General features: G+C 41.0%; 1 protein-coding gene across 2 annotated transcripts in view; it reads left to right on the top strand.

Annotated features, from left to right (window-relative positions):
- Positions 1 to 22,280, top strand: part of SLC4A10 (solute carrier family 4 member 10) — a 176,592-nt gene that overhangs the window by 26,429 nt on the left and 127,883 nt on the right. For both annotated transcript variants that reach the window (XM_065413209.1, XM_065413210.1), the window contains exon 2: positions 1,926 to 2,007. In XM_065413209.1, the coding sequence (XP_065269281.1) occupies positions 1,926 to 2,007 (82 nt within the window). The remainder of the gene's footprint in view (positions 1 to 1,925; positions 2,008 to 22,280) is intronic.

Raw genomic sequence — 22,280 nt, forward strand, 5'->3', positions numbered from 1 at the left:
CATTACTTCTTACATTACTGTAATACTTGGCCTTTTGGATTCATACCTAACAATTCACCCAGGAGCATGGCAGTATTTCAATGTGACACACACCCTGATGTGTCTTACTGCTTACAATAATGGATTAATTTTGTCTATAATGTTAATTTGACCGAATGACTTGTAAAAAAAAAAATGTCCTAATGCATTCAATAGATTATTAACTAACTCTAATGTATTAGGAGGCAAAAAGATTTCAACAGAAGGCTCCTACCTCCTTGTCAAATTTTTGTTATATACCCTTATCTGATAGAAAGATCTAATAAAGGCACTGTTACCATCTCTTTTTAACAGCCTTGTGCTGATGCAGTTCCCAGACTCTCGTATATGAAATAGCTGCAGCATAATAAAGGCGAGATGAACCTAGAGTTGCCAACTTTGGTTGGATGAATTCCTGGAGATTTCATTACATGACATAATCTTATGATTTCTGGAGACTCCAGGACAATCTTGGAGGGTTGGCAACTCTAGATGAACCTGAAGCAAAATCTTGGATCCCAAAATGCATACTGTTCAGCTCTAGATCCAACCCTTGCTGTTTCTCCTTAAAGGAGAAGGGCTCATATGGTGCAATTTCTCTTCATGTTCCTTTCACTCTTTTATCCATTTTTAGCTTTAAACACTGGTATTTTAAGCAACTGCTCTGCACCAGGCTTTTACTAGGGTGTGCTTTTCAAATATAAAAGTCAGGAAGGTCTAAATTCTAATATCACTTTCTAAGCCTCTTCCACTTACACTGATGTCATGTAATATATATTCATTATATGTTAATTAATGCTTTTGTTTGTTTAATTTTTTTTCTCTTCATCTGATCCAGTAGCCAGTCTCTTCCTTTGTAAAATGAAGGTATCTGTTTTTGTAAGCACAAATATGCAGCTCTTTGGGAAACCAGCATTCAGTTTACTACCTGTGCATTATGGCTGACTTTCCAAAGGGTTAATATCTTTAGTGAATACTGGGTATATTTAATTCATTACAGTTTGTGTCCCAAATAACTGAAACTAGCAGCATGTCATGCCTTTTAGCTTTAACATTAGCTTTCACTGAAGGACACAATACCAAAGTAGACCATTCCAGCATACAATACACTTACAGTATAATTTCAGAGCATAAAGTATTTACTATCATAGTATAAGTATAGTCAAAATGTAGAGTTGACTGCTTACACTGTTAAAATGTATGGTATAACTACAACATAAAATCAGAGCATTCAGTATACCAAAAAAAAAAGCGAGTTTGCATGCAGTATATAGAATTAGAGTACACTGTGTACAGTGTAACTATAAAGCATTCATAAAGCTGAAACCAGACAAGTGAAAGAATTACAGTTCATCTAATAATTGAGACTAATTGCTTTCATGGGATTAGAATTTTTTTCACATCAACATTTTTACTGAGACTGATATTCTCCAATTTAACCATAGTATTAACACTGCTAATGTTTATGATTTTTCTGTTTTGCGCATAGTTCATAATGTCATCTTGTTTACAGAAGTTCTTTTTCCAGAGCCAAAAATGCATGCATACAGCTGTTTCTCTAAGAGTACAATAGTGTAACTGCCTCAACTGGTCACCTCTTCTTTCATTGTCTGCATAACTTTACTGGCTCATGATTTTATTGCTTCCCAGAAACCAGAATTTACTCGTCATCTCGCATGGTGTCACAACAGATCTAATTTCTTCACATCAAAGCCAGTTTTAAACACTGCACAATAAAAGCTGCCATATGAAGAATAGATTTTAATAAGAGAAAAGAGATTCTTTAAACCTTATGTCTGAGGGAAAAACCATAAAAGTGAAAATTAAAATTATTTATACTTACACTTCAATCTTGCTCGCAGGTTACAAAAAGAAAAGACTCCTCCATATATATTTCTGTTTTGCAGAGAAATGATGAAGAAGCTGTCGTGGACAGAGGTGGCACTCGTTCCATTCTCAAAACGCATTTTGAAAAGGAAGACTTGGAAGGTGAGAGATTATTTTCCTGTGCATTTCATTGTCTATTTCTTTTCCAAGTGTTGGACACAGTTCCATTCTCATATAAACCTGTGCATGCTCATTGATTTCAATGGGTATACCAGGGTGTACATGAAGGCAAAATCTAGACCACTATTTTTAAAAGAGGAGTATTGCATATTCCTCTAGCAACATTAAAACTTGGGTGATAGGGGATAAGATTTCCTGAGGATATTTTAAGTCCCAATCCTGTAAATATGCACATATGTAACTTTATACAAATGAGTAATTCTTTCCAGTGAGACTACTTGTGTGGAAAGCTATGCCCATGCACAGGGCCAGATTAACGCAAGGGCTTTAGGGGCTGCAGCCCAGGGCCTCAGACTAAGGGGGCCCCTGCAAAAATAAATCCATAATAATATACAATTCAGTGGTCACCAACCCGTCGATCACGATCGACTGGTCGATCCTGGAGCTTCTGACTGTCAGTCGCAATCTCCAGGCCACTAAAAGTCCAGTGGCACAGCAGGGCTCAGGCAGGCTGCCTGCATGCTTTGGCCCCATGCTGCTCCTGGAAGTGACCAGCTGCTGGCACATTTCTGTGGCCTCGGGGGGGGGGGGGGGAAGGAGGCAGCTCTGCGTGCTGCCCCCGCCCCCAGCACCATCCCTGCAGCTCTCATTGGCTGGGAACTGGCCAGTGGGAGCTGTGGGGGTGGCACTTATGGGCGCAGGCAGCGCACGTAAAATCGCTGTCCCCCTACCCCCAGGGGCACGCAGAGACTGTGCCACTGGCCAGGAGCCGCCGGTGGTAAGTGCCTCCCAGCCGAAGTCAACACGTCGCACCCCCTCCTGCTCCCCAAACCCCTGTCCCAGGTCAGAATCCCCTCCTGCACCAAACTCCATCCCAGATCCCGCACTCCTCACCCTCTCCCACACCCCAACACTCTGCCCCAGCCTGGATCCCCCTCCTGCACCCAAACTCCCTCTCAGAAAAAAACCTAATATAACAGCTATTCTAAGGTAAGAAGTAGGCTATTTTGAATTAACTTAACTATATTCTACATGTTTTAAGACTGAAATGTAACCACAGAAAAAGCTTTATGTTAATTAAAAGGCAAGTTTAGTATAGCATTAATAGCCTCCATGCCATAATTATGATTGTTTTGTTTTAAATTAGGAAAAAGACTTGTATACAGGGGCCCCACAAAATCTAATAGCCCCAGACCTACAGGAGAGTTAATCCGGCCCTGCCCATGCATAAATGTTTGCAGCATTAGGGCCCCAGTAAACTGTTTGGCTTCAATGCGTGTCCTAAAATACATGATTATTTCATAAAGAGCCCAGTCCTGCTATCATTGCACATTCAGGTCTCCATTAAACAAAATAGATGTTGCATTTTAGAGTTGTGCACTGTCACTCACTTGAATGGGCACTTTAGCCTACCCTTTAATGTCAAGGAGTAGCAGATAATTTAGAGATATGGAGTTCACCATAGCACATTGGACTAATAATCCATTTTATCTGGTATCCTTCCTCTAGAAGTGGCCTATGCTTCAGTTTATAATGTATAGATTGTAAACGCTTTCTGGCCGGGACCTGCCTTTTTATTTGTTGGCAAAATGCCCAGCATGTTTTTGGGTGCTATGTAAGTAACAGATATGCAAAATTCAACAGCTAATCATGATAGAGTCAAATCAAATTCTGAAAAATATAGGAATATAGATATTGGGCTTGTTTCACCCTAGGCTCCATGATGGAAGAAGCTTATGCCAGTGTAATATACCAACAAGTCCTGTTTTGCTGGGGAACCCAAAGCTGGCCATTATAATCAAAATGCCACCAGCCATCACTTGGAGTGAATATTCTTTTGAGATGATAATTGAGTCCATCTTGAAAAGGAAAGGAAAAGGTGACCAAACTGAAAAATAGCCCCAAATTTGGTTTGTTTCTATCCAATAGAGATTTCTTTTATTTTTCTCAATGAAACAAAAAACATTCATTTGGATTGAATGAAATGTTTCTAATGTTGATTCAAAATTACACATCAAATCAAAATGGTTTATTTAAAAATGTCAAAATGAACTGTTTCTACATTTTCCAAAAAAATTTCTAGCTTTTTTTTTTTTTTTTGGCTCAAACAACTTGCCGAATTCAACACAAATTCACGAATAGTTTTGGTGCTCCAAAAATGCATTTCCTTCTGCTCTAATAGCAAAAACACACTAATGTGAAATCTCACTGAAAATTTGAAAAACTATTCTGCTTCCAAGAACATTTCACAAACTGGAAACTGGACAAATTTTGATTGAAGAAACTTTCACTCAATTTTAGTAATTTGGAAAACTAAAAAATCCTGTGATTTGCCTTGGAAAACTACTAATCTTTTAAAATAATGGCACAAAGTTATTAACAATGTTATAAAAATTGATTAATTGATATAGGATACTGTGGTTAGCAGCTTTTGAGAGAGATTGCTGTAGGATCAACTTGATATCTTTGAAAATACGTAACTGCCACTTCCAGAAATGCCAAGTGGCATAAAAAAAGGTTTAATATGCTGTAAGTTTAAATGATCCCATTGCTGTTAATAGAATCCTTGCTAGTCTCACAGACAAGTCCAGACACTCTATCACCTAATTAGATAAATCAATGGCTCTTGTAATGGAGAGTGGACTGTCTTTTTCCCATCCAATGTAACTTATGATGGATTCTCTGGTGAAAGTTTACATTTTCCCTAATTATATAACATGCTTCAGCTATATAATATGTAATTACATAATTAAGTACTTAATTATGTAGCTTAGTTCACTTTGTATAATTAGACAATTAGATACATTAGTTCTTCATCACATTTATTTAATTACATTTACTCTGTTTTAAAAATGTAAATAAATAATTGCTCAGTATTATAGCAGGACACTAGTGTTGGCACTGTTAAGGGTCTGTCTGTGCCTTATTCTATATTTCAGGGATTTATAACCTGGGTGCAAGAAATGAATGTTACTTTAGACTGAAACTTGAAATGAATGTTCTTAGGCCAGGAAAGATTTCTTTCCCAAAAATTTGAATAACTGGACATTTGGGAGTTTTCAGCTACTGGTGGTGTTTTGTCAAAAAGGTTAGTTTATATTTCTGATATTTCCATTTAAAACATCCTGGGCCAGGTTTTCATCAGCAAATATTTTTATATTCATATATTTGTGCATGCCTAAATTATGTGTGTAAGAACACAGAGTACACACTCCAATTGTGCATTTGAGAGTGCATACGTCTAGTTAAAAGCCCACTAGCCTGGTGTGCATGTAAATGGGCTTATTCACTTCAGGTATCTGTCTGCATAGTGTAAATTCAGGAGCTTGCAGTTGGTCCTTTTTTTCTCAAACACTACAACAATTCAGAAATAGATTCTGTGCAAAGCTTTGGCATTCATGTTCTCAGCACAAGTGACTCTTTTTCTCACAGTTAATTTTCATAGAGTTCACAAGGTTATGGTCAGTCACTAATATAGAGCAAATCCTTTGGCTGATCGTTACTTGAATGAAGAGAGAAATTAATCTTTAAAAACTAAGCAACAAGTCTAGCACTTTGATATAGCCACACTTTGTATATGTAATCCTGTAGTCCTCATGCAGGCAAAATTCCTGTTGAAATAGTTTGCATTCACATTTAAATGGGAGTTCACCTGAGGTCGATGTAGAGCTTAACAAACTATGTGCATTGTTACCGGGACTTTACATGCAATTCTGTTGCCATGGCTGCCAATACTTAGTAACATAGCACCTCCCCATAATCGCCGTGAGGGGGCCTCCATCATGCTTCTGACTAAGATCCGTGAGAACAGCAATTTGCCTCTGTACTCAGATCTCTTCAACCACACATCAGTTCTCCTGTCTTCTAGACAATCCTTTATAGTAACTTATGCCACCACAGAACATGATGTTGGAATCTGCTTGGTGTAATGAATGGTCAGCAACGACAGTCATTAATCACTCTCTTGTCACTGACCCAACCATCTGCCCACCAGGTTTTGACCTGCCGAGGCACTTGTGGTCATCCCTGAATCAGTATCAAACAGGACAGGGCAATTGTGTGGCCAGTCTCTTCAAATGGGGTTTCTCTACCCACAATGTAGATATGGTCAACATCAGACTGTGTCGCATATCCTTGACGAGTACCCGTTGACTCACTTCAATGGCGGGCTACTGGCTGTTCACCTGGCGGCTGCTGCTGCTATCAAATTGCTGGGCACACTGCGCATACGCTGAGAGACCTGAAGTAAGGATTACAGCACTGGGTACTGAAATGGTTTCATTATATAAAGGACCAGTTCTGCACTAACCTAAATTGGGAGCAGATGTGCATTGAACAGACAAGCACATCAACAAATAGCTACACTATTCTGGATACAGACAGTTTGCTGCTGGCTACATTTACTATCTGTCTACCAACGCTCCAGCGGTGCTTTTTCTGACTAAATAGCTGCCCCATGCACTGCTGATTTGGCTCAATGATTATTAGTATCTAGATATGCCCATGACTGCTCTTAAGGGCAGAGCCTCTGCATAGAACCAACACCTTACACTACTCTAGGGTTACCATTCGTCCGGATTCCCCAGGACATGTCCGGCTTTTTGAGCTAAAAATAGCGTCCGGGGGGAATTTGTAAATGTCCGGACTCCCCCTCAATGCCGAGCGCGTGCGGCTAACAGGGCAGCTGGCCGAATGGTGCCATTTACATGGGGCTCTGACAGCCAGAGAGAGCCCCTCCTCCTCTCCCCTGCAGCTGAGATCCCTCCCTCCCTCCCTGCATTCGCAGATCGCCTCCGGCAGTCTGGAGCTCCTCCCCTGCTCCTCCTCCCCTGCTGCCCAGCGTGCCGGGACGAACGGCTCAGGTCGTTCCCGAGCAAGTTCACAGAGATGTTAGGCGAAGGCCAACAACAAGGGGGCCAGGGGGTCGGAGAAGGGGCAGGGAGATTTTGGAAGGAGCAGTCAAGAGATGGGGGGGGGTCGGGAGTTCGGGAGGGGGCTTTCAGGGGAGGGTAGAGAAGGTTTTGGGCAGTCAGGGTACAGGTAGGGGGTAGGGTCCTGGGGGGCAGTTAGGGTGGGGGGGGGTCTTAGGAGGGGGCAGTTAGGGGACAAGGAACAGGGAGGCTTAGGTAGGGGGTGGGGTTCTGGAGGGCAGTTAGGAGCAGGTGTCCCAGGAGGGGGCAGTCAGGGGACAAGGAGCGGGGGGGGGGTTGGGAGTTCTGGGGTCGGGGCTGTCAGGGGCAGGGGTGGGGAGAGGGATTGGAGCAGTCAGGGGACAGGGAGCAGAGGGGTTTAGATGGGTCAGGAGTTCTGGGGCGGGGGGCTGTCAGGGGGTGGGGAGTGGTTGGATGGGGTGTGGGAGTCCCAGGGGTCTGTCTGGGGGTGGGGGTGTGGATAAGGGTTGGGGCAGTCAGGGTACAGGTAGGGGGTAGGGTCCTAGGGGGCCAGTTAGGATGCGGGGAGGGTCTCAGGAGGGGGCAGTCGGGGGACAAGAAGCAGGGAGGCTTAGGTAGGGGGTGGAGTCCTGGGGGGGCAGTTAGGGTGGGGGGGTCTTAGGAGTGGGCAGTTAGGGGACAAGGAAAAGGGAGGCTTAGGTAGGGGGTGGGGTTCTGGAGGGCAGTTAGGAGCAGGGGTTCCAGGAGGGGGCAGTCAGGGGACAAGGAGCGGGGGGAGGGTTGGGGGTTCTGAGGGGGGCGGGAAGTGGGAGGGGCAGGGGCGGGGCTAGGGCAGGACGGGGGCGTAGCTAGGGTGGGGCTCCTCCCGTCCTCTTTTTTGCTTGCTGAAATATGGTAACCCTATACTACTCAGAGTTGCAGCCTGTAAGGAATTTGGAGGGAGAAGCACAAATTGGAAGTCAATCTGTTTACACAAGGCCTGAATGCTAGCTGCAGTTGCAGCCTCAATGTAAATAGTTTTCTTTGTGAGACAGTTTAGTGTTAGAAACACGGAGTTCTTTCCTGTTACTGTCCACACACATTACATGAAACTGGTGCCAGTGGAAAGTCTAGTGCAACCCACACCAAGGAAGAGAGAGTGCTTAAAGGGCAAAAAAAGCAGCACCTAGAAACCAAACAGCCAGCATGAAGAGACTCAGACACCCAGTAATGCTGGATTTCCTGACAAAAAGCTTTGCACAATCATGGAAGCAGTGGAAACAAGAACTGAGTCTGTTTACAGAGCTGACCATGAGGGATAAAGATGAGAAAATGAAGATCAAGCTTTTTTTTACTGTCTCATTGCAGAAAAAGGGCAATAAGTGAACACTGTTGTCAGGAATAATGACCAAAACATTGGAACAGCTGATAAGAGTCTGAGTACTGTGACCTCAGACAAAATGAGACTGTATAGAGATACTGTTCTCTTACCTGAAACCAAAAATCAGAAGATGGAATAGGTACTTAAGTTACAGAGCATAGAATTTTGTCATCCACATGTAACTTTGGAGACACTAAAGATTCCTTACTTAGAGAGAAACAGGATCGTTTGTGGGACACATGATTCTAGTTTACAGGAGAGATTGTGGAGAGAAACAGATCTACCCTAGAGAAATGCCTCCAAATAACAAGGCAGAGAAAGGATTAAAACAACATCCATTAGTGCAGAAAAAATATATAGATTCAAGTTAAAGGAACCCAGTAGGGAGGGCAGGGAAAGACTGGCGAAGAATGCAGGCATCACGGTCCAACAGTGGCACTGGAACACTTTTTACAATGGGGGTGCTGAAAGCCAGTGGTCCCCAAACTTTTTACCTTGTGCCCCACCTCACCCCAGAGTTGGAGCCAGGAGCGGGGCTGTGGAGCCGGGAGTGGGGGGATGTGGACAGAGGTAAGGGGGCCGAGGCTGGGACCACAGCTGGGGCCAGGAGCAGAGCCCCAGGCGTGGGGCTGGCAGTCAGGACCCCGGGAACCGGCCAAGGGCACTTCAGCACCTCCCAGACCCCTAGTTCCCATGCCTATGTGGTTCAGTATATATACTTTGGAAAGTAACACAAAAGGTAAATGAAAAATGCCCAATCTGTGGGCAGTAGTGCAGAGGGTGTAGGAAACTGAACTGCTTTATGTCCCAGTGCTGCAGCTACCCCAGAAGAAAAAGCAGCAGTACATACAGTGATTGAGGATGTAGAGACTTCCATCGAAGAGGAGGATATCTGCAGTGTAACTGTAACAAATGTATATTGAATGTATTGAAGACATTCAATATACACACACTGCAGAAGAAGGCTGCCAGCCATTCAACTGCCATACTTGCAACTATATGTTATTGAGACCAATGACCAATTTGATTCCTGATGGATTGTGGAGCCAACAGCAATGTAATCCCAGCAACATTTGATAAATAGCAATATTAGACTGGAGAACTGTAACCAAGTGCCAGTGGTGTACAATAAAACAACATTGAGGCCAGTGGGCAAATGAAACCTGTGAAACATTGTTTGGAATTTATAGTACATACAGAAGTACCACCCAGTGCTAGACTGCAGAGCAGTAACAGCCATGGCTTTGTTGCAGCACAACACCCGAATATCCTCAACATGAGAGGAGAGAGAACAGTCACTGGATGCCCTGTCCAGCATTCTAGCAGAATATCAGGACATATTTCAAGGAGATGGATTCCTAGAGGGCAAGCTGAAGTTAAAAACATACCTCCACATGAGACCATGAGATTGCAGAAACACAGAGTTCTATTAGCTCTGGTAGAGCCACTGAAGAAGGAACTAGCAAGCCAGCATCATCATACCCATTGAAACTAGCACAGAGTAGATCAGCAACTTATTTAGTGGTGAGAAAATCTGCAGGTTAATTGAGCATCTGCACTGATCCAAAACCACTTAACAGCACTGAAAAGAAGTAACTACCCACAAACAATGATTGAGGACATACTGCCCAGTTTATCCAGGTTAGTTTGTGATGTCAAGAATCCTATTGAGCTAGATGAGACATCCAGCCACCTGACAACTCTGCCACATGTTTTGGCAAGTATTGTTGGGTACGAATGCCTATTGATATTAGAGGTGTTCCAATGCAAACAGGGTTTCCAAGGCATTGAGATTGTACCTGATGACATTCTTATTGTAGGAGAAGGAGATGTCAAAGAAAAGGCAATCCAGGATCATGATACCACTGCTGAAAAGGTGCCAGGAGCAGAATATTAGGCTGAATGAAGAAAAGCTGAAGCTGAGGAGAACAGAGGTCCTTACATCAGACGTCTGTTGACTTCTGAGGCACTCTAGCTAGACCCTGAGAAATTTAGAGCCATTAACAAAATGCAAAGGATGTGAAGGAAATCCAGTGATTGATAGAGATGGCCAATTCTCTTTCCGGCATACACCTATCAGAAATCTATGAGCCCTTGAGACAGTTAACACTCACAGAGGCAGTGAGGGAATGGTCAGAGACCCAAGAACAGGCATTTGAAAGTCCATTAAAGCATTGAATAAAATGGGGTATTACAGGGCCGTAAAAGTATTTATACTTCTGGGTTAGCCAGATCGCAAGAAGCAAGTGCCACAGGATATTACCTCCTACTACCAGGCGAGGGATGAGTTGTGTGTGCAAGATGGGATTTTGTTAATGGGGACTGAGCAGTAATCCCAGCAGTTTTAAGAGCTGATGTGATGAGACAGATGCATGTTTCACCCCTGGGGATAGAGGCCAGAGAGTAAATTGCCTGGCCTGGCCCAATTGAGAGCGTACCTGGAACAGTGCAAGGTGTGTAAAGAGTATAATGATTGACAAAAGAAGGAGATTCTACAGCCCCAGGAAATCCCAATGTAACCCTGCAGAAAAGTCAGAACAAAGCTTTTAACTTTTAATGAAAGGAACTACATGGTCACAGTAGATTACTACTCCAGGTTCTGGAGGTGGACTATCTGGAGGAAACTCAAGCAAGAACTGTGATCCAGAAACCGAAGGGGCATTTTGCAAGGTCTAGCTTGTCTGACACTCTATGATCAAACAATGGCCATAGTACACTTCAGCTGAATTAAAATGACACAGTGGCAGATGGGAATATGAATGCAGATAGCCTCCCCTGGATACCTACAAAGCAACGGGAAGGTAGAGCCACAGTAAAGACATTAAAGAGACTGATGTCAAAGGCAAAGCAGACAGGAAGGGATCCCTACCTGGCAATGTTGGAACATCACAATGCACCCCAGCACAGGGACTGATGAGTTGGAGAACCAAGACATTGCTTCCTGTGAGGAGTAATCGGTTTCAGCCCTGTGGAGGAAAGACATGCAGTACACAGAAGCAGTTAAGAGAACACCAAGCTAGGCAGAAATTCTGTTACAACAAAGGAGCCAAGAACCTGAGGCCATTATGCCCAGGCGAGCAGTTTGGGGTTCAGCCATCAAATAACCTCACAAAACAATGGCAAAAGGCAACAATCCAAGCTGCAGTGGGACACAGGTTATATGAGGTAGCTACAGACTTAGGACAGTAGTAGAGATGAAACCAAAGACAACTGAGGAGTAGCAGCAGACAGCTAGCACACACAGATGGACAGGGCCAAGGTTAGGGCCAGGAGGACATAGAAAGAACCTCAGCTGCCATCTGGTCTGACATAGGAAGGTCATAAGAAACAAAGTATATAAGCAACATAGAGGACCAATAGTATAGAGGCAGCAACAGACTAAAAGGAAGTCCCCTCTGCAACAGCAATAACATAAAGAAGAAGTCAGGACTGGTTTGAAGACCAACATGCTTGAAGGAGTATGAGGCCTAACAGACTGCAATGGGCTGGTGGACCCATCTTCCTAGGATGAACTATGTACTACTAATCTCTGGCCCCAGCAAGTCAGCAAATACTTGCACAAAAGGTACAACAAAAATAATTGTAAAAGGAAAGATATAGCAACCTGCTTAGAACTTGGAGGGAGGAGCACAGATTGAGCATAGGTTGCAGGAGGGAAAGGTTTGGAGGAGGCACCAAGGAGTCAGTCTTTGTGCACATGGCTAGAATGCTAGTTGCATTTGGAAGGTGGCAACCTCCCCTTCTGAGCATAATGCAGTCCAAAAAATGGTAAGAGTAAACCACATAACATTGCAGCCCACAAAACAGTATGGGCTTACCCAGCAGTTCACTGCAAGGTAAGAGGTCGGCATTCTCTGTAAAGGGAGTCTGGGTCCCTTTACCCCCTTGCATAGAATCATAGAAGATTAGGATTGGAAGAGACCTCAGGAGGTCATGTAGTCCACCCCCCTGCTCAAAGCAGGACTAACCCCAACTAAATCATCCCAGCCAGAGCTCTGTCAAGGATGGAGATTCCACCACCTCCCTACGTAACCCATTCCAGTGCTTCACCACCCTCGTAGTGAAATAGTTTTTCCTAAGAATCCAAAGAACCTGGACTGAGTGCTCTGGGTTCTAAACAAAAAGGAAAACAAAGTAAAGAAGATCCCTCTACGTCTCCAGTGGGTCCAGTTGGCAGAGTCTCTTCAGCCATTCTGCTACTAAGCAACCCCTGCTTTGTGGGGCAAGGGAGCTCTGTTTACCTCTCTGTGTTGCCCTGCACTGGGCTTGGATTCTCCCTTTTAAGGAGCTGTGCCTTTCTCTTTGACCAGCCTCACAAATGCACCAAGCGGGGGTTGATTGTGACCAGGGGAGCTCTTTAACTTCTTCCTGACTGGAGTAGGAACGGGATCCTGTTCCACCACAAAATGGAATAATAATATTTGGAGGGAAATTATTAATACTTCATTGGTGTCCGCAGTGAACTTTATCATAGTGATGAGAGATCTTAATACCCTTGTATGGATCTTTTCCCTCCCTCCACTGTCACATAATGTCCCCGTGGCATCTGCAGCAATTGCTTTTATGAAAAAGTAAAATTAAGATGTTATTTAAAGTATTTGTAGTTATTTTGTAATATGATTTAAGAATAAGGAGGTGGAGGAACTATCACCTATGACTTACTAGCTTTCTGTGAATCACCAAGTTGTGTGTAGGTCACAGTCTGAAAACCTCAAGATTCTAAGATTGGTAATATGCCTGTGGAATAGAGTTGGTTGAAAATTTTTCGTTAAACTGGTTTTGAAAGAAAATTGGGTTTTCAACTAAACTATTTTCCACAAAATGTCTGCTTTCCGAGGATAGCTTTTGATTTTTTTCATTGAAAACCAAGTGGCTGAAAACCAAAATATTTCAGTTCTGATATCCTGCCACGGTGCCTCAAGGGAAAGTAGTTTGGTTTTCTCATGACCCCATTCTGCTCTATGGACCAGGTTCCCCAGCTGGTCAAATCTCCCAGGTACACCATCACCAGGGACTTCCATGATGTAGCCATCTCCTATCCCCCTGAAGGGAGACAGTGGTGCATCATGAGAGATGTAGTCCAACCAGAGAGCCTGGCATGCAGAGGAGAATGGGAGCATGAAGCATTTGAACTACAACTCCCATGAGGCAACGCAGCAGGATTTCCAAATCCAAAATATTTTGGTTTTCAATTTTTTTCCAAAAGCCAAATTTGTATGTGCAAAATTTAGACCAAAATAAGTTTATTTAGTTTTTGTTGAAATATAAGGCAGGAAAAAATGTCCGTTTTCCCAACCAACTCTGACGGAGCTTAAGGAGCCTTTCACTCTAGCTTAAATAGCCTTCAGCTCATATTGTCTGATATGAATCTGCAGTACAATTTAAACTATAATAATTTTGCGCAAAACAAACCTTTATGTTCTGTTTCAGGGGCTCAAGATTGCTTACTGAATTCTCTGCAAAAAAGCAGATTATTCTGCCTTTTTGTTTCATCCACTCCTGGTGGAGCTAAGCCCAGTGCTTTCCAAAATGGCCTCTGATTTAGTTGCCATTGTTTTTGGATGACCAACTTTTGAGATGCCTTGTGCCTGTAATTTGGAGGAGCTAAGCACTCTCAGCTTCCTCTGGTTACAGTTAGAGGTGAGGGTACTTCTGCAAATGAGGCCCAACCTGTCTAAAGACTTCATAGCAAAGAATTAGGTTGCAAAAAGTTCAGTACATATAAGAATCATAACATCATTTTACATAGACTGAAGCCTGTATGGTATTTTATTTGGTGCTGTTATGTGATTGCCACTTGGCAGATACAACCAGTAGCAAGTCCAGATCTACCATCGAGGCAGAACAGACGGTTGCTCAGAGTAACAACATATTAAAGACAGCAAAATGTTCAGTAACTGTTTGGATGCTTTCAGCTGGTATGGGGCAGACATTTGCTGGCTTGCCTATGCCAAGAAGCCCCCTTAGTAGTCCCAGAAAGCCAAGAGTTGCTGGCGTCCAATATAGTTGTTACTAATGCATACAGGCTCCTTTCTGCATATTGTAAAAGACAGCTTAGATCTATGTCTAAAGAAGTTCTGATGTTGTTCTTGAGATGGTAAAAAAGGTCCGTTTACAGGAATAATTAGACCATTAAATAACAGAACCAGATCCAAATTCAGGATAACACCATAATACAAAGAAAAAGAAGAATAGCCAGGTTTGAAATTGATATAGCTAATGGAATTGTCTGTGCTCTTCTTACAGCAGGCTTGTTTAATTTAATCTTAAAATAATTTATTCATCATTTATGGTAGTTATGATAACTGACATTGTAAGGAGCTCAGCTACTGCTAAAAGTTGAGTACCCTTAACTCTCACTAAAGCATGTGACACTTGAGGGACCTGAGTCCCACACAAGAAGAATTTGGCATCTGGAAGCTCACTGATAAACAAAAAGCAAAGGATGCATCAGATAAGGTACATATCTATGCATAAAAAATAAAGGAAGATGGATAGAGTTCTTATCCTATTAGCAAGGCCTGTAGAATGTAGTGTTATAGAATACTCCTGATCGTTTGCTACCAATTTCAGTATTGACAATATTTTTTTTTTCATTCTTCTTTGATGAGATTCTGTGAAGACTCTAGCTAAATTAACTTCCACTGAATTTTGTTCTGGTCTCTCACCAGGAGGCAGTATGTCTAGTGGACAAAACACAGGCTTGAGCCTCACGAGACCTGGGTTCAACTCCTGGCACTGCTGCTATCCTACAGGGTGACCTTAGGGAAGTCACTTCACCTGACTGTGGCTCTGTTTCCCAAAGTGTAAAGTGCTTTGACATCTACAGATGAAAAAGTGCCATATAAAAGCTTTTTACAGTTAAGTCAACAGTTTGAAGGTGGTTCTGGTCAGTAGAAGTCTCAAGTTTCTTTGTCTCTTCCATTCTCTTTCAGATTCTTTGAAAGCCACCACCATCTGATATCTGTTCCATAAGCTTCATATTGGTAATCTCAGTCCAGTGTCTAGTGTGTATAAAACAATACCCCATTGTAGGCAGTAGCTGACACTCCTTTTGGCAGCCTTTGTAGAAGACTGAACAGATGTAGAATCCAGTCGTGTATTCTGTATGCAGGCAAAACTCCCATTGACTTCACTAAGGAATGCAGCACTGGGCCCATAGAAAATGAACTAGCTTGTCATTCCTAGAAGTGACCCATCAGGTCAGTGTTGACAATGCAGAGTATGGAAGCTTGCTCTGCTGATGGCCAAGGCTGTTTGCAGTCTGTGGATAAACAGAATTAATTTTCCAATTCTGTCAAACTGATATCTTTCAGGAACGCCAAAAATTTCACTTTTTAAAAAGAGGGAAAAAGAAAAAAACATTAATTAAAAAAATTAAAGTATAGTTTAATATTATGTTTCTAAAGTTCTTATCTGCCTGTTAAACAATTGTTAAACTAGACAAGGATTTAAAATAAAATGGATTGGACACTGTAAATACTTTGGAATGATAAATTATCCACATGCTGTAGAATGATGTTACCTGTCCTCTTATTTGATATAATTATGGCTGTCTTGTTTTAGACTATTGAAAATAAGTTATAATTAATGTGAGTTATAATATCTGAATTATTGAAAACTGGTTGAAGAACAGAGGATAGGAGAATACAGAGCCATTAGAAAGATGGGATAAATGTATTAGCTCACATTTAGCTAAGAAATGAGATATAAGAACTAACTAATGAGACCTGAATTATGACTCCAATAATTCACGTTATTGGGACTCATTTTACTTTACTGCAGAAATGAATGATACCTATACAGTGAATGATACCAATGATCATTTAAATATCTATATCTAATCTCTCTCTCTCTTTTTATCCTATTGTGCTGTTGTAACTCAAGGTTTTTTTCATAAATTAGATTAATCGGTGGTTTCTTTTACCATTTTAAGTTGATATTTGGTGGTCTGATGTGGGATTGTTAAACACCGAATGAAGTAAGATACATAGTAGCCATATGCTCATTCTGTCAGCAAGCTCTTCTATACAGTTCCCTCAGTTAGGACTTGGAGCAACTACACTATTCTAGTCCTGGCTCACTTCTGAATAGCTATTACCAATCAGCTCATATTGTATCACAGCTTTTTGATGTGAATAATGTCCCCTGTGGACTAGATTTCACTTGTTTTACTTGGGATGTAAGACAGGTTTGACTCTGAATCCCTGTTCTAAAATGAAAGTCAAATTCAAAACCAACATGTTACGTGAGTTTTTCTAGTTTACGTTTGCAAATTTAAAGTGTTTTGTTAGATGTGTAAACTTGACTAATCAGTAAGTGGGGAGGCAATGGGGCCAGCTGATAAAAATCAAAATGCAATGATGAAGTTTCAGAATATGAGCTAAAAATTGGGTGCCCTTTCTTACTGTTAACAGGTATTGCTAGCATGAATGTTTCTCCATATTGTAAAAACAACAAGGAGTCCTTGTGGCACCTTAGAGACTAACAAATTTATTTGGACATAAGCTTTCGTGGGCTAGAACCCACTTCATTAGATGCATGGAGTGGAAAATACAGGAGCAGGTATAACTAAATGAAAGGATGGGAGTTGCCTTACCAAGTGTGAGGTCAGTCTAACGAGACAATTCAATTAACAGCAGGATACCAAGGGAGGAAAAATAACTTTTGAAGTGGTGATGAGAGTGGCCCATTTCATTGCCACTTCAAAAGTTATTTTTCCTCCCTTGGTATCCTGCTGTTAATTGAATTGTCTCGTTAGACTGACCTCACACTTGGTAAGGCAACTCCCATCCTTTCATGTATTTATACCTGCTCCTGTAATTTCCACTCCATACATCTGATGAAGTGGGTTCTAGCCCACGAAAGCTTATGTCCAAATAAATTTGTTAGTCTCTAAGGTGCCACAAGGACTCCTTGTTGTTTTTCCTGATACAGACTAACACGGCTACCACTCTGAAACCAGTCTCCATATTGTGTCAATAGTGAAGCAGTCAAAGTAGAGCCACACAATTCAGATCTGGACATCTGATTTTTCCAAAGCTTAGTGGTGTTTGCCACCTGTAAATTTCAGATCTGGGTTAAAATTTCTCCCAATCTCTTGGGCAAATACAGCAAAAAAATTGCAAATATGCCTTCAATATGAAAGCTACAGATTCATTTTGATAGTATTTATGATTACTTTTCACTTGTCATGAAATGTTATACAAAATAATTTTTGTTGGCTAGCTTGTTTGTGGGAAGATAAATTGTTCTGAAGACTTGCATGAATATCTATTCATGGTGGAAGCTTTTTCACTGTCATCTTGAAAGGTCTTCCTGAGATTAGGAGTCCTCCAGTCATGGACTGCTGCACAGTTGGCAATCACACGGGTGCCAAAAGCTTCGGTGATGCAATAAGATTATCAATGACAGGTAGACTGAACATCCAACCAGACCATTTTTAAGACCTAGCTAGAGATTGATCTGGGTGGTGCTTGATCTGCAAGGAGACTACCTCCTATTGGGATTTGCCTTGATGATGAAAAATCATGGAGCAGACACACTTTTAGGTACACAAAGTGAATTCCAAATTATGAATAGAAGTAACAAAAGCAATAATTGCAAATATATCAGACTATAGATTTCTTCTAAATTAAATTAGCATAAACCAGTCAAAACATGAGCAAAAATCTAAGTCTGTTCCTGGATAATGTGTGAACAGAAAAGGGGGCTAAATTTGGTGAATACATTATTTGCTAAGAATAATTTTCCCAGTTCTAATTCTAAGCCTGATTTATATGTTATCCTGGGGCATGCTGGCAGACTTAGTGGCGCTTTGTAGCATTTTCATTAACTTGGTGACATTTTCATATTCTGTTATTAATTAGTTATTAGAATCTCTCTTAGATTTTAACAAACTCTTGGATACAATTAATGGCCAAATTGCGTAACATTGATTATAGTAATTGATATAAAAAATTGTAACACGAGGCATCAGAATATATTCATCTTTGAGCACACAGTTCTATTGGTAATATGTTGCATTTGCATTTGTTGCTAATTTAGAAATATGGGTCAAATTCTCCTCTCTTTGATACATACAGCTTCAGCGGGAACTGCGCATGTGTATCTAAGAGGATTATTTTACATTCTGTTTCTGCTGTAATACTGACTTTGTTTTGTTTATCATTTTGTGTTTCTCATCTAGCAGGTTATTAGAGTTGATCTCTTAGCATGGCAGCATGCACAGTGATTCATTTGGAGGAATATAGGGAAGCAGGAAAGGAGTGTATTTAGAATAGGAGAGAGGATTTCTTACCCAGCCAGAACCTGAGAAAAATGTATGAATAATTCAAGGAATAGGTTTGGTGGGATGGACCATGGTCCAGCAATGCACTTAAGTATGTACTTAACTTTAATGGCTTCAGTGGAACTATTCCTGTGCTTAATGTTCAGCATGTGCTTAAATGCATTTATGGATCAGGGCCATGGGTCTTAATTTTTCTAAGCCATTTCTCCCATCCTTACCTTTAAGAGGGTAGGGTGTTGAATATTTGTCTGCACTGAGAATTTTGTGAGTTTTTTTGTCAGTTCTTCACAAATTACAGCATGGCAACATTGTTGCAAATGTTTTTGTAAATTTAGTTCTGGGAGAAGCTTCATAAATTGTTGCTTTAGCAAGTTATGCCTTTGTCCTTACTCCTCTCTTTAACTTCACTTCCCAGCTGCACTACAATAGTGAAAAATGAATCATGCACTCTGAATTCCTATACATTCCAACATAATCACTCATTCTCCCATAAGAAAAACAAAAATGTTATTCTTAACTATTCATTGTCAGTTAATTTTCAAAGAATTTTGTATCTACTGTTAATTTTCAGGAAGACTGCAAAATTGCATCGGACCAGTTCTAACTGCTAAGGCCTATTGGCTTTGGGGGGAGTTCAACCTATTGGTTCCTATCTATAATTCCCTAAGTGGTTTAAGAACAAGTTACCTGAGAGACTCTCTCTCTCTAATCATGCAATGCTATTTCATCTGAGGTCACCAGAGTCACTTGAGCTGCGCCTCTTTGCTATAAACTGGCATCTCGACTCTGGAATGTGTTTCCACACACAGACCACCAGAGCCTACATCTGTTAATATTTTAGAGATGCTGCAAAAGCCCTGTTTTCTACAGGTCCTCTATGTGACGGCCACTATCCTGACCAATACCAGTGACCTCCAGACCTGAATGCATGGGTCTCTACAAATCAAGCTAGACAGCTAGGCCCAATAGATGGGAACTGTAAGAGACTCGCATTGTCTGTGGCTCAGGCAGATGGGGACACATCATATGCACTGACCACTGGATTACATACTTTGTCTGGTCAGAGTAAGTGCTCCCTGTCTGAGACCCATACCTTGCCTGCCCACAGGGATTCAACTAGGGATCTCTAGATCTGGAAAAGTGAGTCTCTATAGCTTGAGTGAAAGAGCCAGGCTGTCACGTGCTGAGCCATTTCCTCAGAGAGGAATGTGTTATACATGCACGTTCTTGTTGCCAAACCTTGTCAATACTTTCTATATTACTAAGTGGGTGTTGTGAAGCAAAAATCTCTTAGTCCTTCTATATTTGTTATGAAAGGCTTTGCATAATTTTCTTTAAGTGACGACTTCATCATTTTTACCCTACTGCAGTCTTAGATATTTGCAACCTATTTTGGTGAGATTTTCGTAAGTGTCCATGGGATTTAATCACTTAATTACAAATGACTTTAAATGGAATTTGTGTTCCTAATACCTTTAGGCACTTACCAAATTCTCATATATTCCGTTTCATCTAGTGCATGAATGAGGTTAGCTGCCCAGGCCCCAGCTCCATAATTAGAAGACCCAGAATGCCTAGCTGTGAAAGTTGTTTCTCAAAACCACCTTTTGGGGGTAGAAAGTGTAGTTTTCAGTTCTAAAGTTGCCTATCATGTAGTTAGATTGCTATTGGGTTGCTTGTATTCCAAGCAAGTAATCTTCCATCCACTTAAAAAGCCTTTCTCTGATTTTAATTTGACTTTAGATTTTATCAAATAAAAATAAAAATGTATTTTAAAAATGTATTTTGGCATTAATGAAAATACTGTGTCCGGTTCTGGTGTCTACACGCCACGAAGGATGCTGAACATTTAAAGAGGGTCCAGAGAAGAGATAGGAGAATGATTAAAAGATTGGAAAATATGCCTGTGAGAGAGTGACTCAAGGAGCTCAATCCTGAGTTTATCAAAAAGAAGTTTGAGTAACTTGATCACAGTCTGAGTACCTATGAGGAACAGAAATGTGATAGTGTTCTTCAATCTAGCAGAAAAGGTATAACAAGATCCAGTGGCTGGAAGTTGAACATAGACAAATTCAAACTAGAAATAAGGCACAACTTTTTAACAGTGAGGATAATTACTGTAACTATTGGAACAACTTACCAAGGGTTGTGGTAGATTCTCCATCACTGGAAATTTTTAAATCAAGATTGGATGCTTTTCTAAAAGATGTGCTCTACTTCAACCACAGCTACTGGGTTTGAAGCAGGAATTAATGCAGGGAAGTTCTATGGCCTGTGTTACACAGGAGGTCAGATTAGATGATTATAATGGTCCCTGCTTGGCCTTAAAATCAATGTGAAAAAATAATGTATTCTGTTTCGAGCCACATTTCAAAACCTTCTGATAGTTTGTTCCCATTCCCCTTCTCTCCCTTTCCTAAAAAGTTTGGAAAAGTCCTGACTATACATTTTTCCTCCTTCCTGAAAGTTATTAAATCTGAGTTATGATATAGAATGGGCTCCCATTCATTATATTTGGTATAATCCTGTAAAAATTAAAAAATAGTATTTTATAACAATGAAAATTATTTCTTTAATCCCTAAAATTATTTTGCGTAAAAAACTGTTTAATACTTTGAAGATAAACCACAAGTGGCCAAAGCCTCTTATGTTTTCAGTACATAGGTTTAACAGTATACTTTGTGTTTTTTGTTTCCCAGCCATCTAAAACCTGATTAAGAATGTTCATTTTTAATTATACAGTCTAACAGTGTATTTGTAGCATTGTGTGAAAGTGACATTTCAGAGCGGATCAACTTATCCTACAGTATTTCTTGATTAAATTGTTATCCTGTCTATATCCCATGTATACTAATTTAGTTTCCCAAAGAGATTCTATCTTAAAATGTATTGGGCCTGATCTTAGGTCCCAATATTGCAAAGACTTATGCATGTGCTTAAATTTAGCATGAGTAGACCTAGAAGTCTATGGATCTACTTGCATGCTTAAGTTTTAGCATGAGTGTGAGTCTTTGCAGGATTGCAGTTATAGGCAAAACTCCCATTTGGTTTCAATGGGAGTTTTGTCTGGGTAAAACATGCAGGATTAGGCAAATTGTGTGATTTGCTCTGCTAAATTCATTCTAATTTTCAAGCTGCAATATAGTCACTAATAGTCACTGTAACTTAAAAAAGTAAAAATTATTTCTCCCAGGTGGAAGGAGAAGTACAGGTGCTCTTGTCATCTTCCTGAACACCTTCTTCAGTGAGAGCAGTCTGTATTTCTTCCCTTTAGACTGTCCCGACATGTACCTGGCCTCAAGATAGGCTGGTGACATAAGAAAAACAAGAAGTTCTAGCATAAGGTAGAGTTTCTCCTTAGGAAAGGCAGGAGGGTTCCTTGGGGGCCAAACCAAGCAATATAATATAATAATTAATAAAAAATTAAACAAGCCATGATTGGTCATTTGCACTATCATTTTTAAAAGTGTGGGTCATTTTAAAAAAAGAAGAGCCTCCTTTTAATATATATTGTGTACCTTGAGCAATGTATATTTTTTATGGTGGTGACTTAAAAGGTAAAACCCTTCATGGGACTTAACCAATGATGTGGGCAATCTTTGTTCAGTCCATGGGAGATGGTACTACATAGTGCAAACCCTAATAATCTAGATAATATTGCCCCAGCATACTATTGAAGACTTTGCTTCAAAAAGTCCTAGGTCAGATGGAA

Source organism: Emys orbicularis, chromosome 11 (assembly GCF_028017835.1).
Source record: "Emys orbicularis isolate rEmyOrb1 chromosome 11, rEmyOrb1.hap1, whole genome shotgun sequence".
In the NCBI taxonomy this organism is placed as follows: Eukaryota; Metazoa; Chordata; order Testudines; family Emydidae; genus Emys; species Emys orbicularis.